Source organism: Bos indicus, chromosome 1 (assembly GCF_029378745.1).
Source record: "Bos indicus isolate NIAB-ARS_2022 breed Sahiwal x Tharparkar chromosome 1, NIAB-ARS_B.indTharparkar_mat_pri_1.0, whole genome shotgun sequence".
Classification (NCBI taxonomy): Eukaryota; Metazoa; Chordata; class Mammalia; order Artiodactyla; family Bovidae; genus Bos; species Bos indicus.
The window spans coordinates 157,689,931-157,707,080 of NC_091760.1; the positions used below are offsets into that span (position 1 = coordinate 157,689,931).

The 17,150-nt window shown below is 43.6% G+C and overlaps 1 protein-coding gene across 1 annotated transcript in view; it reads right to left on the minus strand.

Annotated features, from left to right (window-relative positions):
• Window positions 1–5,899: 5,899 nt before the first annotated feature.
• The window catches only part of SGO1 (shugoshin 1), a 28,107-nt gene continuing 16,856 nt past the window's right edge, over window positions 5,900–17,150 (minus strand). The window contains exon 8 of the mRNA XM_019964717.2: window positions 5,900–16,982. Coding sequence (XP_019820276.2) covers window positions 16,880–16,982 — 103 coding nt within the window. The 3' untranslated portion in view covers window positions 5,900–16,879. The remainder of the gene's footprint in view (window positions 16,983–17,150) is intronic.

Here is a 17,150-nt window from a genome sequence, read left to right on the forward strand (position 1 = left end):
CATGAACTGCAGCACACCAGGCCTCCCTGTCCATCACCAACTCCCAGAGTTACTCAAACTCATGTCCATCGAGTCAGTGATGCCATCCAGCCATCTCATCCTCTGTCATCCCCTTCTCGTCCTGCCCTCAATCTTTCCCAGCATCAGGGTCTTTTCCAATGAGCCAGCTCTGCACAGCAAGTTGCCAAAGTATTGGAGTTTCAGCTTCAGCATCAGTCTTTTCCAATGAATATTCAGAACTGATTTCCTTTAGGATGGACTGGTTGGATCTCCTCACAGGCCAAAGGTCTCTCAAGAGTCTTCTCCAACACCACAGTTCAAAAGCATCAAACTAAGGTAGCTTTTTTTCTTTATCATCATGAAATAAATGTTTAGATTTGTTGACTATTCGTTTATCCCTGGCAGGAAAAGAGGGATGTGTTTGCAGAGGTGGAGGTTGGGGTGGGAGGAGGGCGGCAGGGAAAGAAAGTGGTGCCTTTACCAGAGTCTCCAGGCTTTTAGTGATGCTTTCTCCTCTGGGTGCATCAGTGCTGTTAGTATCAGATGGAGGCTGAAAGGGGAAAATAGGGTCAGTAATGTTCCGGTTTGGGAAAGAGATGAACGTGAAGCTAGAAAAACAAGAAACAAAAACAAAGTAGAAGAAGGTTTTCAGGGGCTCTTTAGAGAAGAAGTTTCAACAAAGTAAACAGGACTTTGGGGGTGCGAGAACACCCGTAAATATCAAAGTTTTCAGATGTGATTCATGTGTATTCAGGCCTTGGTTTCTTCGTGGTAGAATTTTTTTTTTTTTAACAGAATAAGAATGTCAAAGCTAGAGATGTTCTTTGGGTTTATTTTAAAAAGCAATATAATTTCAACAAAGCAGAGAAAACCCAGAAAAACATAAGCCAGCCTTCCTCCCCGCTCCTGTTACTGGGAAGTCTGGCACCACCTTGGCAGAATTAGCTTAAAAAATGAGAAACAACACATGTTATTTGTGTGTGTAATTTTCTGAGCTGAAGTGAAGGTTACCAGTTTTTGTTTGTCTAAGTTTGAAGTTATTTTTCTTAGGAAATCCCCTGGAAAATATTGGACTAAAGGACCTTCTCAAAGTAATGCACATGTTAACAAACATTTTGCATACCTGTTCCCTTGGTTCTTGGACGCTCCCTAAAATTCACTGATCTCTGTCCTTTGCTCTGTTAATCTCACATTTTTGACAGTAAAAGATGGATATCTAATTTACACTTTAAAATACCTAAGAACAGAGAATCTGCCTTTTTGTACAGTTGAGCTGTCCGACAATAAACACAGGCAGAGGTGATGAAGTCGTTAGGTTGATGTTGGCTATTTTAAAGAGTTGAGTAGAACACGCTCTTGGTTGATGCAGAGTGTGATCAAGGTCCCTCTCAAGTCTCTGCCCTTTAGAGTGCTGTTCAGTCATCAAGGTCCCTCTCAAGTCTCTGCTGTTCAGTCATCGGGGCAGCACTGTTTTTCCTCAGCACACCCCAAATGCCGTGCTCAGCTGCTCAGTCACGTTCTACTCTGTGCAACCCCATAGACTGCAGCCCACCAGGCTCCTCTGTCCGTGGGATCCTCCAGGAAAGAATATGGAGTGGGTTGCCCTGTGGTCCTCCAGGCGATCTTCCCGACCCAGGGATCTAACCCAGGTCTCCCACGTTGTAGGTGGATTCTTTACCGTCTGAGCCACCAGGGAAGCCTATATACATTTTCAGTTGAAGTATAGTTGATGTACAATATTGTGTTAATTTCTGCTGAATAGCAAAGTGATTTAGTTATTTATATATATACACACACACACACACGTTCTTTTTTTATATTCTTTTCCATTTTGATTATCACAGGATATCGAATATTGTTCCCTGTGCTATAAAGTAGGACCTTGTTGTTTATCGGTTCTTTCTGGGTCTTCGTTTTGGCATGCGGGGTCTCCAGTCTCTGTTGCAGCCTGAGGGATCTTAGTTGTGATGTGCAGACTCTTGGTTGCCACGTGTGGTGTCTCACTCCCTGGCCGGGGATTGAACCTGGGCCCGCTGCGCTGGGAGTGTGGAGTCTTAGCTGCTGAACCGCCCGGGGTGTCCCACGTCCATTCTGTATGGAAGAGTCCGCCTCCCGCCCCCTCCATCCCTCCTCTCGCCCTCGGCAGTCACAAGTCTGTTCTCTGCGTCTGTGATTCTGTTTCCTGGGTAGGTTCATTTGCGTCATATCCTCATAAATGATGTCATATGGTATTTGTCTTTCTCTGACTTCTCTAATTCCATCCTCATTGCTACAAACGGCATTATTTCATTCTTTTTATGGCTGAGTAATGTTCCGTCTATATACACACATACACACATACACACACACACACACACGGAGAGGGAAATGGCAACCACTCCAGTATCTTGCCTGGGAAATCCCATGGACAGGGGAGCCTGGCGGGCTTCAGTCCACAGGGTGGCCAAAGAGTCAGACACGACTTAGCGACTGAACAACACAGATACGCACACACACACACACCCCCTGCATCTTGTCCATTCATCCAGCAGTGGGCATTGATCGCTGCGTCCACGTCTTGGCTGTTGTAAATAATGCTGCAGTGAACATTGGGGTGCATTATCTTTCTGAACTAAGCTTTGTCTGGATATATGTCCAGGAGCAGGATTGCAGGAGGCAGCTCTAGTCTAGTTTTTTGAGGACCGTCCCTACTGTCCTCCACAGTGGGTGCACCAAGCTGCATTCCCACCACCAGTGTAGGAGGGTTCCCTTTTCTCCACACCCTCTCCCGCATTTGTTATTTGTAGACTTGGATGGTGGCCATTTTGACCGTTGTGGGGTGGTGTCTCACTGTAGTTCAGATTTGCATTTCTCTAATAATTAGCAATGTTGAATGGCTTTTCCTGTGCCTGTTGGCCACCTGTCTCCTTTGGAGAAATGTCTGTTTAGGTCTTCAGGCATTTTTTGATTGGGTTGTTTTGCTGCTATTGAGTTGTATGAGCTGTCTGTATATTTTGGAAACTAAACCTTTGGAGGTCACAAATGTTTGCAAATATTTTCTCTTGTTCCACAGGTTGTCTTTTTCCCCTGGGCATATATGCATAATTTCTCCCAATACATTTTTGAAGCCCTCTCTTCCTTCTTCTAGAATTTCTAATATGTGTAGGTTGGCACATAATCCCATAAGTCTCTTATTTTAACTTCATTTTCTGTCAGCTGTTCTGGCTGGGTGACTTCCATTATTGTTTTCCAGAGCAGTGACTCCTGCATTATTATTTTGGTCTTCAGTACCTGTAGCCTAGCTTTTCGTCTTAGTGAATGTGTTTTCTAAGTTTTCTTGGCTCCTCTTTCTAGTTCGTTCTTATAATCATCTGCATTTCTGTCAATAGCTTTTCTTAATCTCTTCAGTATTTTTATTATCTCCTTTTTGAACTCTATATCTAGACTGAAGAAGTCTTTTTCATTGTCCTTTCAGGGGAGTTTTCTTGGTCTTACAACTGGGGATGGTTCCTTCGCTCCCCAATTTTACTTGTATTTCCCTTGCTCTGTGAAAGTGAAGTTGCTCAGTTGCGTCCGACTCTTTGCGACCCCAGGGACTGTAGCCCACCAGGCTCCTCCGGCCACAGGATTTTCCAGGCAAGAGTATTGGAGTGGGTTCCCATTTCCTTCTGCCCTGCTCTATGAGTTTAGGAGAAAAAAACCACCTCCTGTGTCTTCAAGGGCTGTTTTTGTGGGCGTGCCCCTTGTAGGGTTAAGGTTTCTGGGGTGAGGTCGGTGAGTCCACACTCAGTCCTGCTGCTCTGCCCCCGGCCGCCGCTGCCCGCCCGGAGCCCGCGCCTGGCGGGCACGCCTGCAGCGCGTGGAAGGCTGCGCGTTGCTGAGAGCGAGCGGAAGAAAGCGGCTTCTGGGGCCCAGCAGGCTGTGCGCACCGCCACCCGCGCTCCCCCCAGGCCTGTCCGCCAGAGCCTGGGCCTCAGCCCCAGACACGCAGACGCACGACTCCGGCCGGGGGTGCGGGGCTGCCCCCGGGGGCGGGGGGCGTTGCGGGCCTCTGTCCGTGAGCGAGAGCGGCGCTCTCCCCAGAGGCACTGAAGCGCCGCTCCGTCCTGGCCGACTTCCCTGCCAGTGTGGGGCCTTTCCAGACTTCTCGCTCTGGGGTTCTCTTGCCCTACCCAGTTGCATGGAGACTTTTCTCGCCCTTCAGAAGTCTGAAGTCCTCTGCTAGGGCTCCATGGGGCTCCTGTCAGCACTGTCCCACGTGCGAGTTTTTGCTGTATTTGTGGAAGGATGTGAGCTCTACATGTCTGCCCTGCCATCTTGATTGTACCCCCCCCCCCCAATATCTAACATAAAAAATGGAAGTATAATAACAGTGCAGTTTTATACACAGACTTAAGGGGTTCCTTGTGTCCTTTTAATCTGTGGGGCTTTGTTGTAGCCGCACGTGGCGTCCGGAGTGCACAGGCTCGGCGGCTGCAGCACGTGGCCTTGGCTGCCCCGGGACTCATGCAAGTAATTTTCTTTCTTGGGAAGCACTTACCAAGCACTGACTAGGTGTCAGGCACTCTTCTCAGCATTTTACTTAAGCATCTTAAGTCACTGAATCCTGGTAACAGTTTAATAAAAACACTGCGAAACAAAGAAGCAGTTTTGCTAAAGTCACACGCTGGGATTCTTGATCCAGAGTCAGGATTATTAAACTCAGAGCAGCACCAGCCACGTCTACAGCTAAAGAGCTATCCTCCTGTGTTGCATGAAGTCTCTAAATACTGTGTATCTACATATTAACTGTAGTTCCAATTCCTTTTATACTATGAATTCTTACTATATTCCACATTAAAGATTTTTTATGCATAAAATGACAAGAATACAAAGGTGAGTTGCCAGCTTTTGAGACTAAAATCTAATACTGGAGATGAAACGTAAGCCATGTGAGAGGTATAACATGTGAATTCAGAGGTGGGACTGTGAGGCTGGGGTGAAGGCTCATAATGTGCTCTGGATGGGTCATCAGCCACCTCTCTAAGGAGCCTGGGCTTTGCTAATAGGCTCATAAGAGCTGCGGAAACTGTATGTGTGTGTATTTTGCGTGTGTGTGTTTGTGTGTATTTTGTGTGTGTTTGTGTGTGTATTTTGTGTGTGTGTATTTGTGTGTGTGTGTTTGTGTGTGTATGCACCAAATGACCAGAGTTGGAGGCACACGTCACAGAGGTCAGACACTGAACGAGTTTTGACAAAGGGCTGCCGGGAGAGAGGCAGCTTGCAGAGGGGGCGCAAAGGGGGGCTTCCGCCAACACACAAGTTGATAGAAAAAGACAAGCATATGAATTGCTTATATGTGGAATCTAAAAAAAAGTGAACTTATTTACAAAACAGAAACACGCACAGAAAACAAACATGGTTCTAAAGGGTTAAGGATGAGGAGAGAGGAATCAGGAGTTTGGGATTAGCAGACACACTGATGCGTATAAAATAAACGCGGACCTAGTGTACAACACAGGACACTGTTCAATAACTCGTGACAATCTGTGATGAAAGAAAATCTGAAAATCGCGCACACAGAAGCCCCACAGGTGGTGCAGTGGTAAAGAATCTGCCTGCCAACGCAGGAGACATGGTACACATGGGTTTGACCCCTGGGTCAAGAAGATGCCCTGGAGTAGGAAATGGCACCCCACTCCAGTATTCTTGCCTGGGAAGTCCCATGGACAGAGGAACCTGGTGGGCTGCACTGCATGGGGTTGCAGAAGAGTCAGACAGGACGTAGTGACTAAGCAACAACAACAACAGAAATCACAACAGTGGGGAACTGGCACAAAAACAGATACAGTTACATGGAACAGGACAGAAAGCCAGAAGTAAACCCATTACTCTATGGTCAACTAATCCACAACAGGGTAGGCAAGAATACACACTGGAGAAAAGACATCTTCGATGAGTAGTGCTGTAAAAACTGGACTGCTACTTGCAAAAAAAAAAAAAAAAGAAACTAGAACATTCTCTAAACCACACAGAAAACTAAAATGGATTAAAGACAAATGTAAGACTGGATACTATAAAACTCCTAGAGCAAAATATAGAATAATCATTGACATAAACCATAGCAATATCTTTTTGGTGCTGTCTCCTCTGATCAGTTCAGTCGCTCAGTCATGACCCCATGGACCGCACCACACCAGGCTTCCCTGTTCATCACCAACTCCCGAAGCTTGCTCAAACACATGCCCATCAAGTTGGTGATGCCATCCAACCATCTCATCCCGTCGTCCCCTTCTCCTCCTGCCTTCAATCTTTCCACCATTAGGGTCTTTTCCAATGAGGCAGTTCTTCACATTAGGTGGCCAAAGTATTGGAGTTGCAGCTTCAGCATCAGTCCTTCCAGTGAATATTCAGGGTTGATTTCCTTTAGGATGGACTGGTTGGATCTCCTTGCAGTCCAAGGGACTCTCAAGAGTCTTCTCCAACACCACAGTTCAAAAGCATCAATTCTTTGGCACTCTGCTTTCTTTATAGTCCAACTCTCATATCCATACATGACCACTGGAAAAACCATAGCCTTGACTAGACGGACCTTTGTTGGCAAATAATGTCTCTGCTTTTTAATATGCTATCTAGGTTGATCACAGCTTTTCTTCCAAGGAGTAAGTGTCTTTTAATTTCATGGCTGCAGTCACCATCTGCAGTGATTTTGGAGCCCCCAAAAATAAAGTCTGACACTGTTTCCACTGTTTCCCCATCTATTTCCCATGAAGTGATGGGACCAGATGCCATGATCTTCGTTTTCTGAATGTTGAGCTTTAAGCCAACTTTTTCACTCTCCACTTTCACTTTCATCAAGAGGCTTTTTAGTTCCTCTTCACTTTCTGCCATAAGGGTGGTGTCATCTGCATATCTGAGGTTATTGATATTTCTCCCGGCAATCTTGATTCCAGCTTGTGCTTCATCCAGCCCAGCGTTTCTCATGATGTACTCTGCATAGAAGTTAAATAAGCAGGGTGATAATATACAGTCTTGATGTACTCCTTTCCCGATTTACAACCAGTCTGTTGTTCCATGTCCAGTTCTGTTATTTCTTGACATGCATAGATTTCTCAGGAAGCAGGTCAGGTGTCTGCTATTGCCATCTCTTGAAGAATTTTCCACAGTTTGTTGGGATTCTCACAGTCAAAGGCTTTGGTGTAGTCAATAAAGCAGATGTTTTTCTGGAACTCTCTTGCTTTTTCAATGATCCAGTAGATGTTGGCAATTTGATCTTTGGTTCCTCTGCCTTTTCTAAATCCAGCTTGAACATCTGGAATTTCACAGTTCACATATTGCTGAAGCCTGGCTTGGAGAATTTTGAGCATTACTTTACTAGCGTGTGAGATGAGTACAGTTGTGTGGTAGTTTGAGCATTCTTTGGCATTGCTTTTCTTTGGCATTGGAATGAAAACTGACCCTTTCCAGTCCTGTGGCCACTGCTGAGTTTTCCAAATTTGCTGGCATATTGAGTGCAGCACTTTCACAGCTTCCTCTTTCAGGATTTGAAATAGCTCAACTGGAATTCCATCACCTCCACTAGCTGTGTTCGTAGTGATGCTTCCTAAGGCCCACTTGACTTCACATTCCACGATGTCTGGCTCTAGGTGAGTGATCACACCATCGTGGTTATCTGGGTCATTAAGCTCTTTTTTGTACAGTTCTTCTGTGTATTCTTGCTACCTCTTCTTAGTATCTTCTGCTTCTGTTAGGTCCATATCATTTCTGTCCTTTATTGAGCCCTTCTTTGCATGAAATGTTCCCTTGGTATCTCTAATTTTCTTGAAGAGGTCTCTAGTCTTTCCCATTCTGTTGTTTTCCTCTATTTCTTTGCACTGATGACTGAGGAAGGCTTTCTTATCTCTCCTTGCTATTCTTTGGCACTCTGCATTTAAATGGGAATATCTTTCCTCTTCTCCTTTGCCTTTCATTTGTCTTCTCTTCTCAGCTATTTGTAAGGCCTCCTCAGACAACCATTTTACTTTTTTGCATTTCTTTTTCTTGGGGATGGACTTGATCACTGCCTCCTGTATAGTCATGAACCTCCGTCCATAGTTCATCAGGCACTCTGTCAATGAGATCTAGGTCTTAAATCTATTTCTCACTTCCACTGTATAATCATAAGGGATTTGATTTAGGTCATACCTGAATGGTCTAGTGGTTTTCCCTACTTTCTTCAATTTTATTTTGCAATAAGGAGTTCATGATCTGAGACATAGTCAGGTCCTGGTCTTGTTTTTGCTGACTGTATGGAGCTTCTCCATCTTTGGCTGCAAAGAATATAATCAGTCTGATTTTGGTGTTGGCCATCTGGTGATGTCCATGTGTAGAGTCTTCTCTTGTGTTGTTGGAAGAAGGTGTTTGCTATGACCAGCGCGTTCTCTTGGCAAAACTCTATTAGCCTTTGCCCTGCTTCATTTTGTACCCAAAGGCTAAACTTGCTTGTTACTCCAGGTATCTCTTGACTTTCTACTTTTGCATTCCAGTCCCCTATGATGAAAAGGACATCTTTTTTGGGTATTAGTTCTATAAAGTCTTGTAGTTCTTCAGAGAACCATTCAACTTCTGCTTTTTCAGCATTACTGGTTGGGGCATAGACTTGGATTACTGTGATATTGAACGGTTTGCCTTGGAAATGAACAGAGATCATTCTGTTGTTTTTGAGATTGCATCCAGGTACTGCATTTCAGAGTCTTTTGTTGACTATGAGGACTACTCCATTTTTTCTAAGGGATTCTTGCCCACAGTAGTAGATATAATAGTCATCTGAATTAAACTTTCCCATTCTGGTCCATGTTAGCTGATTCCTTAAATGTCGATGTTCACTCTTGCCATCTCTGGTTTGACCACTTCTCATTTACCTTGATTCATGAACCTAACATTCCAGGTTCCTTTGCAGTATTGGACAACCTAAGTCCATAAATTTTCCTCAAAAAAAAAAAAAAAAAAAAAAATTGCACTGAAAGATGAGCTCACAAAAAGCTGGGAAATATGCGTGACCAAATCATATTCAAAAGTCAGATGATCAAATATCAGGTTTAGCCACCTAATGTGAGAAAACCATACTCTGAAAGAAAACGCATGTTTATGGTTGTTAGAAGAAGGAAACATAAGGGGCTGGCTAAACAGACTAGGATACAGCCAAGAATAGAGTGAACTAGAACACAGAGCCGAAGAAATTTTATAGAAAGAACACAGCTAAAGAGATGAAAATAGGAAAGAGGCACAGGACAGACCCAACAATGTGAATTGCATCAGAGCTGAGCATTTGCTCACTGAACTCTTCTGAACGCCAAGAACCGTGCCTGCTGCTGCTGACAGTTGATGCTGAGTATTAGTTAAAGCCTAATAATTATCAGAAGTTAGGAGAGAATGAGGAAAAGGTAATTTTTAATGAACTAAGAATTTTTCTTACAATGAAAGGCATGAATATTTATAATCAGTTGAATCCCAAGCATGGTGAATTATGCTCCACTTGTTCCCATGAATGCGTATCAGCTGCAGGACTTCTTGACCCACTGTAAATGAGAGAACTGGGCTTAATGTAATAACCACTTTTATAAAGTGGGCAATAGGTATTACAGGTTTATGATCCTAGACAGAAGGAAATGAGGAGAGTGAACCCTATTTTCATCCCATAGTTCTTCCCCAGAGTTTCCCTAGGAAAGGAGAGGGAGTCCAGAGTCCAGTGTGATCACTGGGTTAAGGAGACAGAGAAGGAAGTTTCAAGGAAGAAGAACTTGCAAACAAAGTGTTGGAGAGGAAGGAGCCATGCAGGGGAAAGGTTCCAGAATTCTGCTCAGGGATCCCTGAATCTCAGTTGAATACTAATCTGCCGTGTGTGGGATGAAACTTCATGAAGCCAGGGAAAGAACAGCTGCAGGGCACAGAACAATCATGTAAGCCAAATCACTGTCAGAATTTACATGGGGTGGGAGCCACTCGTGCACTCAGCAGCCAGAAGGGACAGATCTGATCACTAACAGATACACGAGACAAGCAGTGGAGACCTTAGATGCTTCGCATTTACTACTGGGGCTAAAGGAGCCTAGAGGAAAAGGTATCCTAGACCTGCCCACAAAGCCTAAAACCAAGCTCATGAGGGATCAAGCTGATCTCCAAGAAATTTAATTGCCCAACAAAGTTCAAAACTCTGTTTGAAGACCTATAATAAAATATAGCTTATGGCTTCCCTGGTAGCTCAGACAGTAAAGCATCTGTCTGCAATGTAGGAGACCCGGGTTCGATCCCTGGGTTGGGAAGATCCCCTGGAGAAGGAAATGGCAGCGCACTCCAGTATCTTTGCCTGGAGAATCCCATGGATGGTGGAGCTTGGTAGGCTACTGTCCATGGGGTCGCAAAGAGTCGGACACAACTGAGTGACTTCACTTCACTATACGGATGTTAAATTCCCAATGTACAATATCCAATAAAAAAAATTAAGATATATGAAGCCGGAAACTGTGGTACATAACTAAGAGAAATTTGCCAATAAAACCGACCCAGAAATTAGCAGAGAAGGGTGTTAGCATGGCATTTAAACATAAAGATGCTTAAGGACATAAAGAAACCATGAATATACCGAGGAATAAAAGGGAGTGCATATAAAGGAGACCCACATGGAGCTTCTAAAGGTGAAAACCATACAGTGTGAATCATTTCCCATTCAATGGGTGGGATCAATGAAAGATTTGACACAGCAGAAAATACAAGTAAACTTGAAGATGCAGCAATAGAAGATACCCAAAATGAAGCACAAAAAAATGACCAAAAGTCACAAACAAAATTAGAGCATATACTGAACTAAATGAAAGTGAAAATACAACACTTCAGATTTGTGAGATGGAGCTAACACAGTGCGTAAAAGAAAAATTACGAATTATTACCAATATCAGGAATGAAAGAGGGAAAATTAGAGCTCTTTCACGCAAGATGTTAAAAGGATAAGGAGGTTATTATAAACATCATTCCCATGTATTTGATAACTTAGATGAAATGAACAAATACTTTGTGTTACACAAAGTAGTGAAACTGAAGAAATTAAAACCTAAACATCTTTTTTATCAAGTTAAAAAAAAACAGATAAAAACTGAGGAGAGAGTGTTATAACCCATGTAAATAAAGACAAGGAACAGAACCTAGACTATTAAAGAGCCCATACTATTTATCAAGGAAAAGACACTCCAGTAGAACAGGAGGCAGCTTTCAGTTGCATAAGCAACGCACAGAAGCGGTGAGAATGACCACTGACACTCGAGTTGTCTCAAGTGATGAACTCAGTGAAAGAAAATCTCATAAGTAATTAGGAAGAAACTGTGTCACATTCACTGGCGTGGCTACTTTAAAAGCTCAGTAATACCAAGTGATCACGGGTGGGGGAGCCTGGAACTTATAAACTGCTATTAGGGACAGTGGCCAAGATGGTGGAGGAGAAAGGCCCCGAGCTCACCCGTCACAAGCAGGCCACGATCACACCTATCTGCAGAATAACCTCAAAGAAAAAGACTGGAACCTCAAGGTAGCAGCTTCGACAGCTAAAGACATAAAGAAGGAACCACAAAAAGGCATACCTGTCTCGTGAGACAATCAAATCTGACATGCCCTGGGTGGGTGACCCACAGACTAGAGAATAATTCTATCACAGAAGCTCTCCCACAGGACTGAGAGTTCTGAGCCCCACGTCAGGTTCCCAGTCTGGGGCTCTGGCACTAGGAAGACGAGCCCCCAGAGCATTTGGTTTTGAAGAGCAGCAGGTCTTGATTGCAAGAGTTCCACAAGGCTGGGGGAAACAGACTCTATTCTTGGGAGGGCTTACAGGAGATCTTTATGTTTTTTTTCTTTTGTAATTTACTTATCTTTGGCTATGCCTTAGGAAGCATCACTACAAACAAAGCTAGTGGAGGTGATGGAATTCCAGTTGAGCTATTTCAAATCCTGAAAGATGATGCTGTGAAAGTGCTGTACTCAATATGCCAGCAAATTTGGAAAACTCAGCAGTGGCCACAGGACTAGAAAAGGTCAATTTTCATTCCATTCTATTGGAATGACTATCTCAAAGAATGTTCAAACTACCGCACGATTGCACTCATCTCACATGCTAGTAAATTAATCTCGAAATTCTCCAAGCCAGGCTTCATCAATACGTGAACTGTCAACTTCTAGATGTTCAAGCTGGATTTATAAAAGGCAGAGGAACCAGAAATCAAATTGTCAACATCCGTTGCATCATCAAAAAAGCAAGAGAGTTCCATAAAAACATCTGCTTTATTTATTACATCAAAGCCATTGACTGTGTAGATCACGACAAACTATGGAAAATTCTTCAAAAGATGGGAATACCGGGGTAACTTACCTGCCCTTCTGTGAAACCTGTATGCAGGTCAGGAAGCAACAGTTACAACCAGACATGGAACAACAAACTGGTTCCAAATCAGGAAAGGAGTATGTCAAAAATTTCTCATCAAAACGTGGAGAAAATATTTGAAGAGAGAGTAACTGAAAAATGAAAACTTTCCTAACCTGGGAAAGGAAATAGTGAACCAAATCCAGGAGTGCAGAGTCTGATGCAGGACAAACCGAAAAGGAACACACCAAGACACATTGTAATCAAAACGGTAAGAATTAAAAATACAGATAAGGTGCTAAAAGCAGCAAGGGAAAAGCAATGAATTACATATGAAGGAATCCCCTGAACATGACCAGCTGCTGTTTCACTCACAAACAAAAAACACAGAAAAAGCATTTGACAAAATCCAACACCCATTTATGATAGAAACTCTCCAGAAAGTGGGCATAGAGGGAACCTACCTCAACATACCAGAGGCCATATATGACAGTCGCAGCCACTTACGTACTCAAATGGTGAAGAGCTGAAAGCCTTCTCTCCAACATCAGAAGCAAGGATGCCCCCTCTTGCCACTGTTTTGGGGGCTGCACCAGCTGGCATGTGGAACTTCACTGGCCAGGGCCTGTCCCCTACACTGGGAACAGTCTTAGCCGCTGGACCATCAGGGAAGTCCTCTTGCCACTTGTATTTAATGTAGTTTAGGAAGCCTGAGGCGAAGCAACCAGGGGGAAAAAGAAAGAATCCAACTGCAAAAGGAAGAAGACTGTCACTGTTTGCAGATGCCATGATATTAAACAAAGAACGCCTAACGTGCCATGAGAGAACTACTATAGCTCATCAATGAACTTGGTAAAGTTGCAGGATACAAAAATTAACATATTAGAAATCTGTTATATTTCTATAAACAACAAATTATCAGAAAGAAATTAAGGGGACAATCTAATTTACAACTATATAAAAAAGAATAGCATACCTAGGAATAAACCTACCTAGGAAAACAACTTGTACTTCAAAAACAGTATCTTAACAGTTCTCACTCAGCTGTAAAAAGAGCAAAAGGGTGCCACCTGCAGCAACATGGATGGACCTAGAGATGACCGTGCTCAGGGGGTCAGACAGAGCAGCACAGACACCACACGACGCCACTTGCAGGTGGGATCCAAAAAACGATACGGGGCTCCCCCTGTGGTCCAGTGGCCAAGACTCCATGCTCCCAACGCAGGCGGCCTGGGTCTGACCCCTGATCAGGGAACAGGGTCTTACGTGCTGCGACTGAAAAGTCTGTTAGGAGGAGGTCCTGTGTGCTGCAGCCAAGACCTGGGACAGCCAAATAAGTAAATATTTAAAAAGTGGCACAAGTGAGCTTATTTACAAAACAGAAATAGGCTCAAAGAAAACAAACTTACGGACTAAAAGGGAAAGGTGAGGGACGGAGGATAAGTTTGAGACCAACAGACACGCACTGTATATGGAATAAACAAGGACCTATGGTGTAGCACAGGGACGTCGAGTCAGTGCTTTACAATAACCCTTGAGAAGAGTCTCCACTATAGGCTATATATAAGTGAATGACTTTGCTGTATACTTACCAGAAACGAACGAAACATTGTAAATCAAGTATACTACAAAGAGTAAACACATATTTAAATTTTAAAAAATTGTTTGGAAAATGACATACTCGTTTTATCAGGAGAAGAGCAACCCTACTCTTAGGTACTAACTCCCTGGAAACTTATTTATACATATGAGAACACAGAATATTCAGTGAAGCACTAATTTATAATAATGACAAAGTGGAAGCCAATTATTTCTGAAAAGAAGAGGAAGTCTGGTTTATATAATAAAATTTTGTACACCAAGCAAAATAAGTTACATCTGTCAACATGGACAAGTCTAAAAACAGTGCTGAGTAAAAAGTTGTTATTAAAAGATGTATACAACATAACATTCATCTAAAAATGTTAAAATACAAAGCAGTTTTAATAGTCTACGGATAAACACTACAACAAGAATAAAGAAATAGTAAAAAACAGAAACTACAGAAGTACAGGATTTCCCTGGTGATGCAGTGGATAAGAACCCGCCTGCCAATGCAGGGGATACAGGTTCGACCCCTGGTCCAGGAAGGTTCCGCATGCCGAGGAGCAACTAAGCCTGTGTCCCACCACCACTGGAGCCCACGGGCCCTAGAGCCAGCGAGCCGCCAACACTGAGCCGGTGTGCTGCGACTGCCGAGGCCCGCACACCGAGAGCCTGTGCTCGGCAGTGAGAGGGGCCGCTGCTGTGAACACCCGCGCACCGCACCCGAGCAGAGAAACCGCAGAGAAGGTCCGCGTGCGGCAACGGAGACCCAGCCAGAAGTAAAGTAAACCAAATTCAGAATAATCGAGTTTGGAGATGAAGGGAAGGTGAGGATAAAGGTAGATCAAAAGCGTCAGAAGAGAAAGATCCATAAAGTGATAAACAGTAAAGGCAGTCAATGGCGAAGAGCAGGACTTGGCAAGCTTTTGGGGTAAAGGGCTTGAGAGTAAATATTTTAGACTTTGCAAGCTTAAGGGATAAAATAAATCAACAGTAAGTTTTTGATTTAAAGACAAAAAAGCATCTTTACCTGGCAGACCATGCAAAAGCAGACTGTGTTAAAACATTATTTTTTGATTTAAAGAAAAATACACTTTACAAAACAGATTCTTTTTCACTGAATGCATTATTACTAAGACAGAAACAAGTTATACTTGGACCTGCAGGCTGCACACTGCTAGCCTAGAAGAGCCATCAGCCCGGCAGGACCTTCTGGAGTGACCGGAGTGGACTGCGTCTGCGTGGTCCCCAGCGTGGTAACCACTAGACTTGTGGCTCCTGAGCACTTGCAATGCAGCAGCTGTGACTGAGAAGTTAAGCTTTAAAAATTGTACTGAATCCTAAGACAGCCATCCTAGAGTTTGAATGAATTCAAACAGCAGGTGGAAGGGCAGCAGCTGAATAAACAAACTGGAAAAGTAAGACTGTGATGGGAGAGTAGGGCATGTGAACCCATGATTCCATCAGGGGCAGGAAAGTCTGGGCTGACTCTCAAGGAGCGCAGGTGGGCGTGGAGGTGCAGGAGAGAGCTTGAGGTCAGGGTTGGAAGAGGCAGCTGGGACACAGACACTGCTCCCGGGACAGGGAGGCTCCCGTGAGAAGAGGAAAGAGAAGAGACACGTGAGGATGGCACTGTGACAGAAGCGACGACCACGGGGAAAGCCAAGGTTTGGGGGAGAAACATCCAGGGAGGATGAGAGCCGTGACGGCTGAGACAGAGACGACCGGAGAGACAGGATACCTCTGTATTTAAAGACTGGAAAAAAACAAACTCACTGTCTTATACAAACTTTATTGCTCTCTAAACACGAATCAAAATTTATAGAAGTATATAAAAGTATGGGCTTCAAACTCTCAGAACTGAACTCTTATTGAATTTACTTTTTTCTTAGAAAGGTAGATTCTATTCTCTAATTAGGAACCTTGAGAAAATGAAGTCACACCAGGATCTACAGGCAGAGGCAGAGACCCCAAGCCAGCTGGTCCTCCCCGGGCAGCTGGAGCAGTTAAACCAGGCCAGACCCACTCCAGCTCGGGCCGCCATCTACTCTCCACATTGGGGTCCCAGGGTGGCTGGGTCGCAAGCTGGCTTCACATCACCTGAGTCCCTGACTCGAGTGAATTCGTGGCTTCAGGTCTGAGCACGCCTCACTTCTGCCGCTGGAGTGTCCCTCGGCCATGGACTTAGGAATTTGATCAAATGCACAAAAAAGGTCTTGGCTTTCACACACTTAACATCTGGCATTTTTGACTAAACAAGGAACTATTCTGACAGGCCGTGACGCAATAATCTGTGATTTTGCTAACGCATCACTTTCAACAACGGGCACGTGGCATTGTGGGTTTAGAGGCAGTCACTTGCCCAGTCCCTGAGCCTAAGCAACCTCCAGTTCTCTAATCACGATCTCAAACACATTTTGTCCGAAAAAATCAAATACAGCGATGGTATAAGGAACCCACAAGCAGCTCAGTGTATACTCTACTGTGAACGACAAGGATTCGTTTTATTCAAACACTGTACAAAGAGTTTCAAAAGGTCTTCAGTCTGTCTTCAAAAATTCATTCAGTCATAGTACTACCCACTTAAGGGAAAAAAAGATGCCTTATAACGAAAACATCTTAATTTGGAGAAACATGATTAATTTCCCAATGTTGGTATAAGATACATCAATTAAGTTTTTGGCAATATAAAAAAATCTAAACTACGATAGTGCTTCAGTCCAATTACTTAAAGCTAGAAGAAAAATAAACCAAGTGTATCAAAGGTTTAGGAAGACACATCACTTTTGAAGTACAGTTTTGAAGACATGTTCATGATCTATAGACTTGTCAAGAGAATATTCTATGGCAACAGTTCAACCATTCGAGTACTTTTACAGATTCCCTCTTGGCGCCACAGAAGCGGGTGCAGGATGAATTTCAATAGCATCTAACACAGGCTTCATTGTACTTGCTTCACATTTTTTTTTTAGAACAGTGTCTGGAATCTTTTTTCTGCTTGAAAATAGGCGAATTCAAGAAACACAAATCCGTGAAAGGGTCCCCTCTCCTCAGTTTCCTGTAAGAGCAGAGAGAACTCTTAAGCATGAGGATAAGCATCCCAATACTAACTTACTCTTCAGTTTAAGTTTATTGTAGATCATGCCATTGTTAATATTCTCACTTCAGTTTTTCATCAAAACAGTGTATTTCAAATAAGGCTCACCCTTTAATGAAGCTCTGTAAC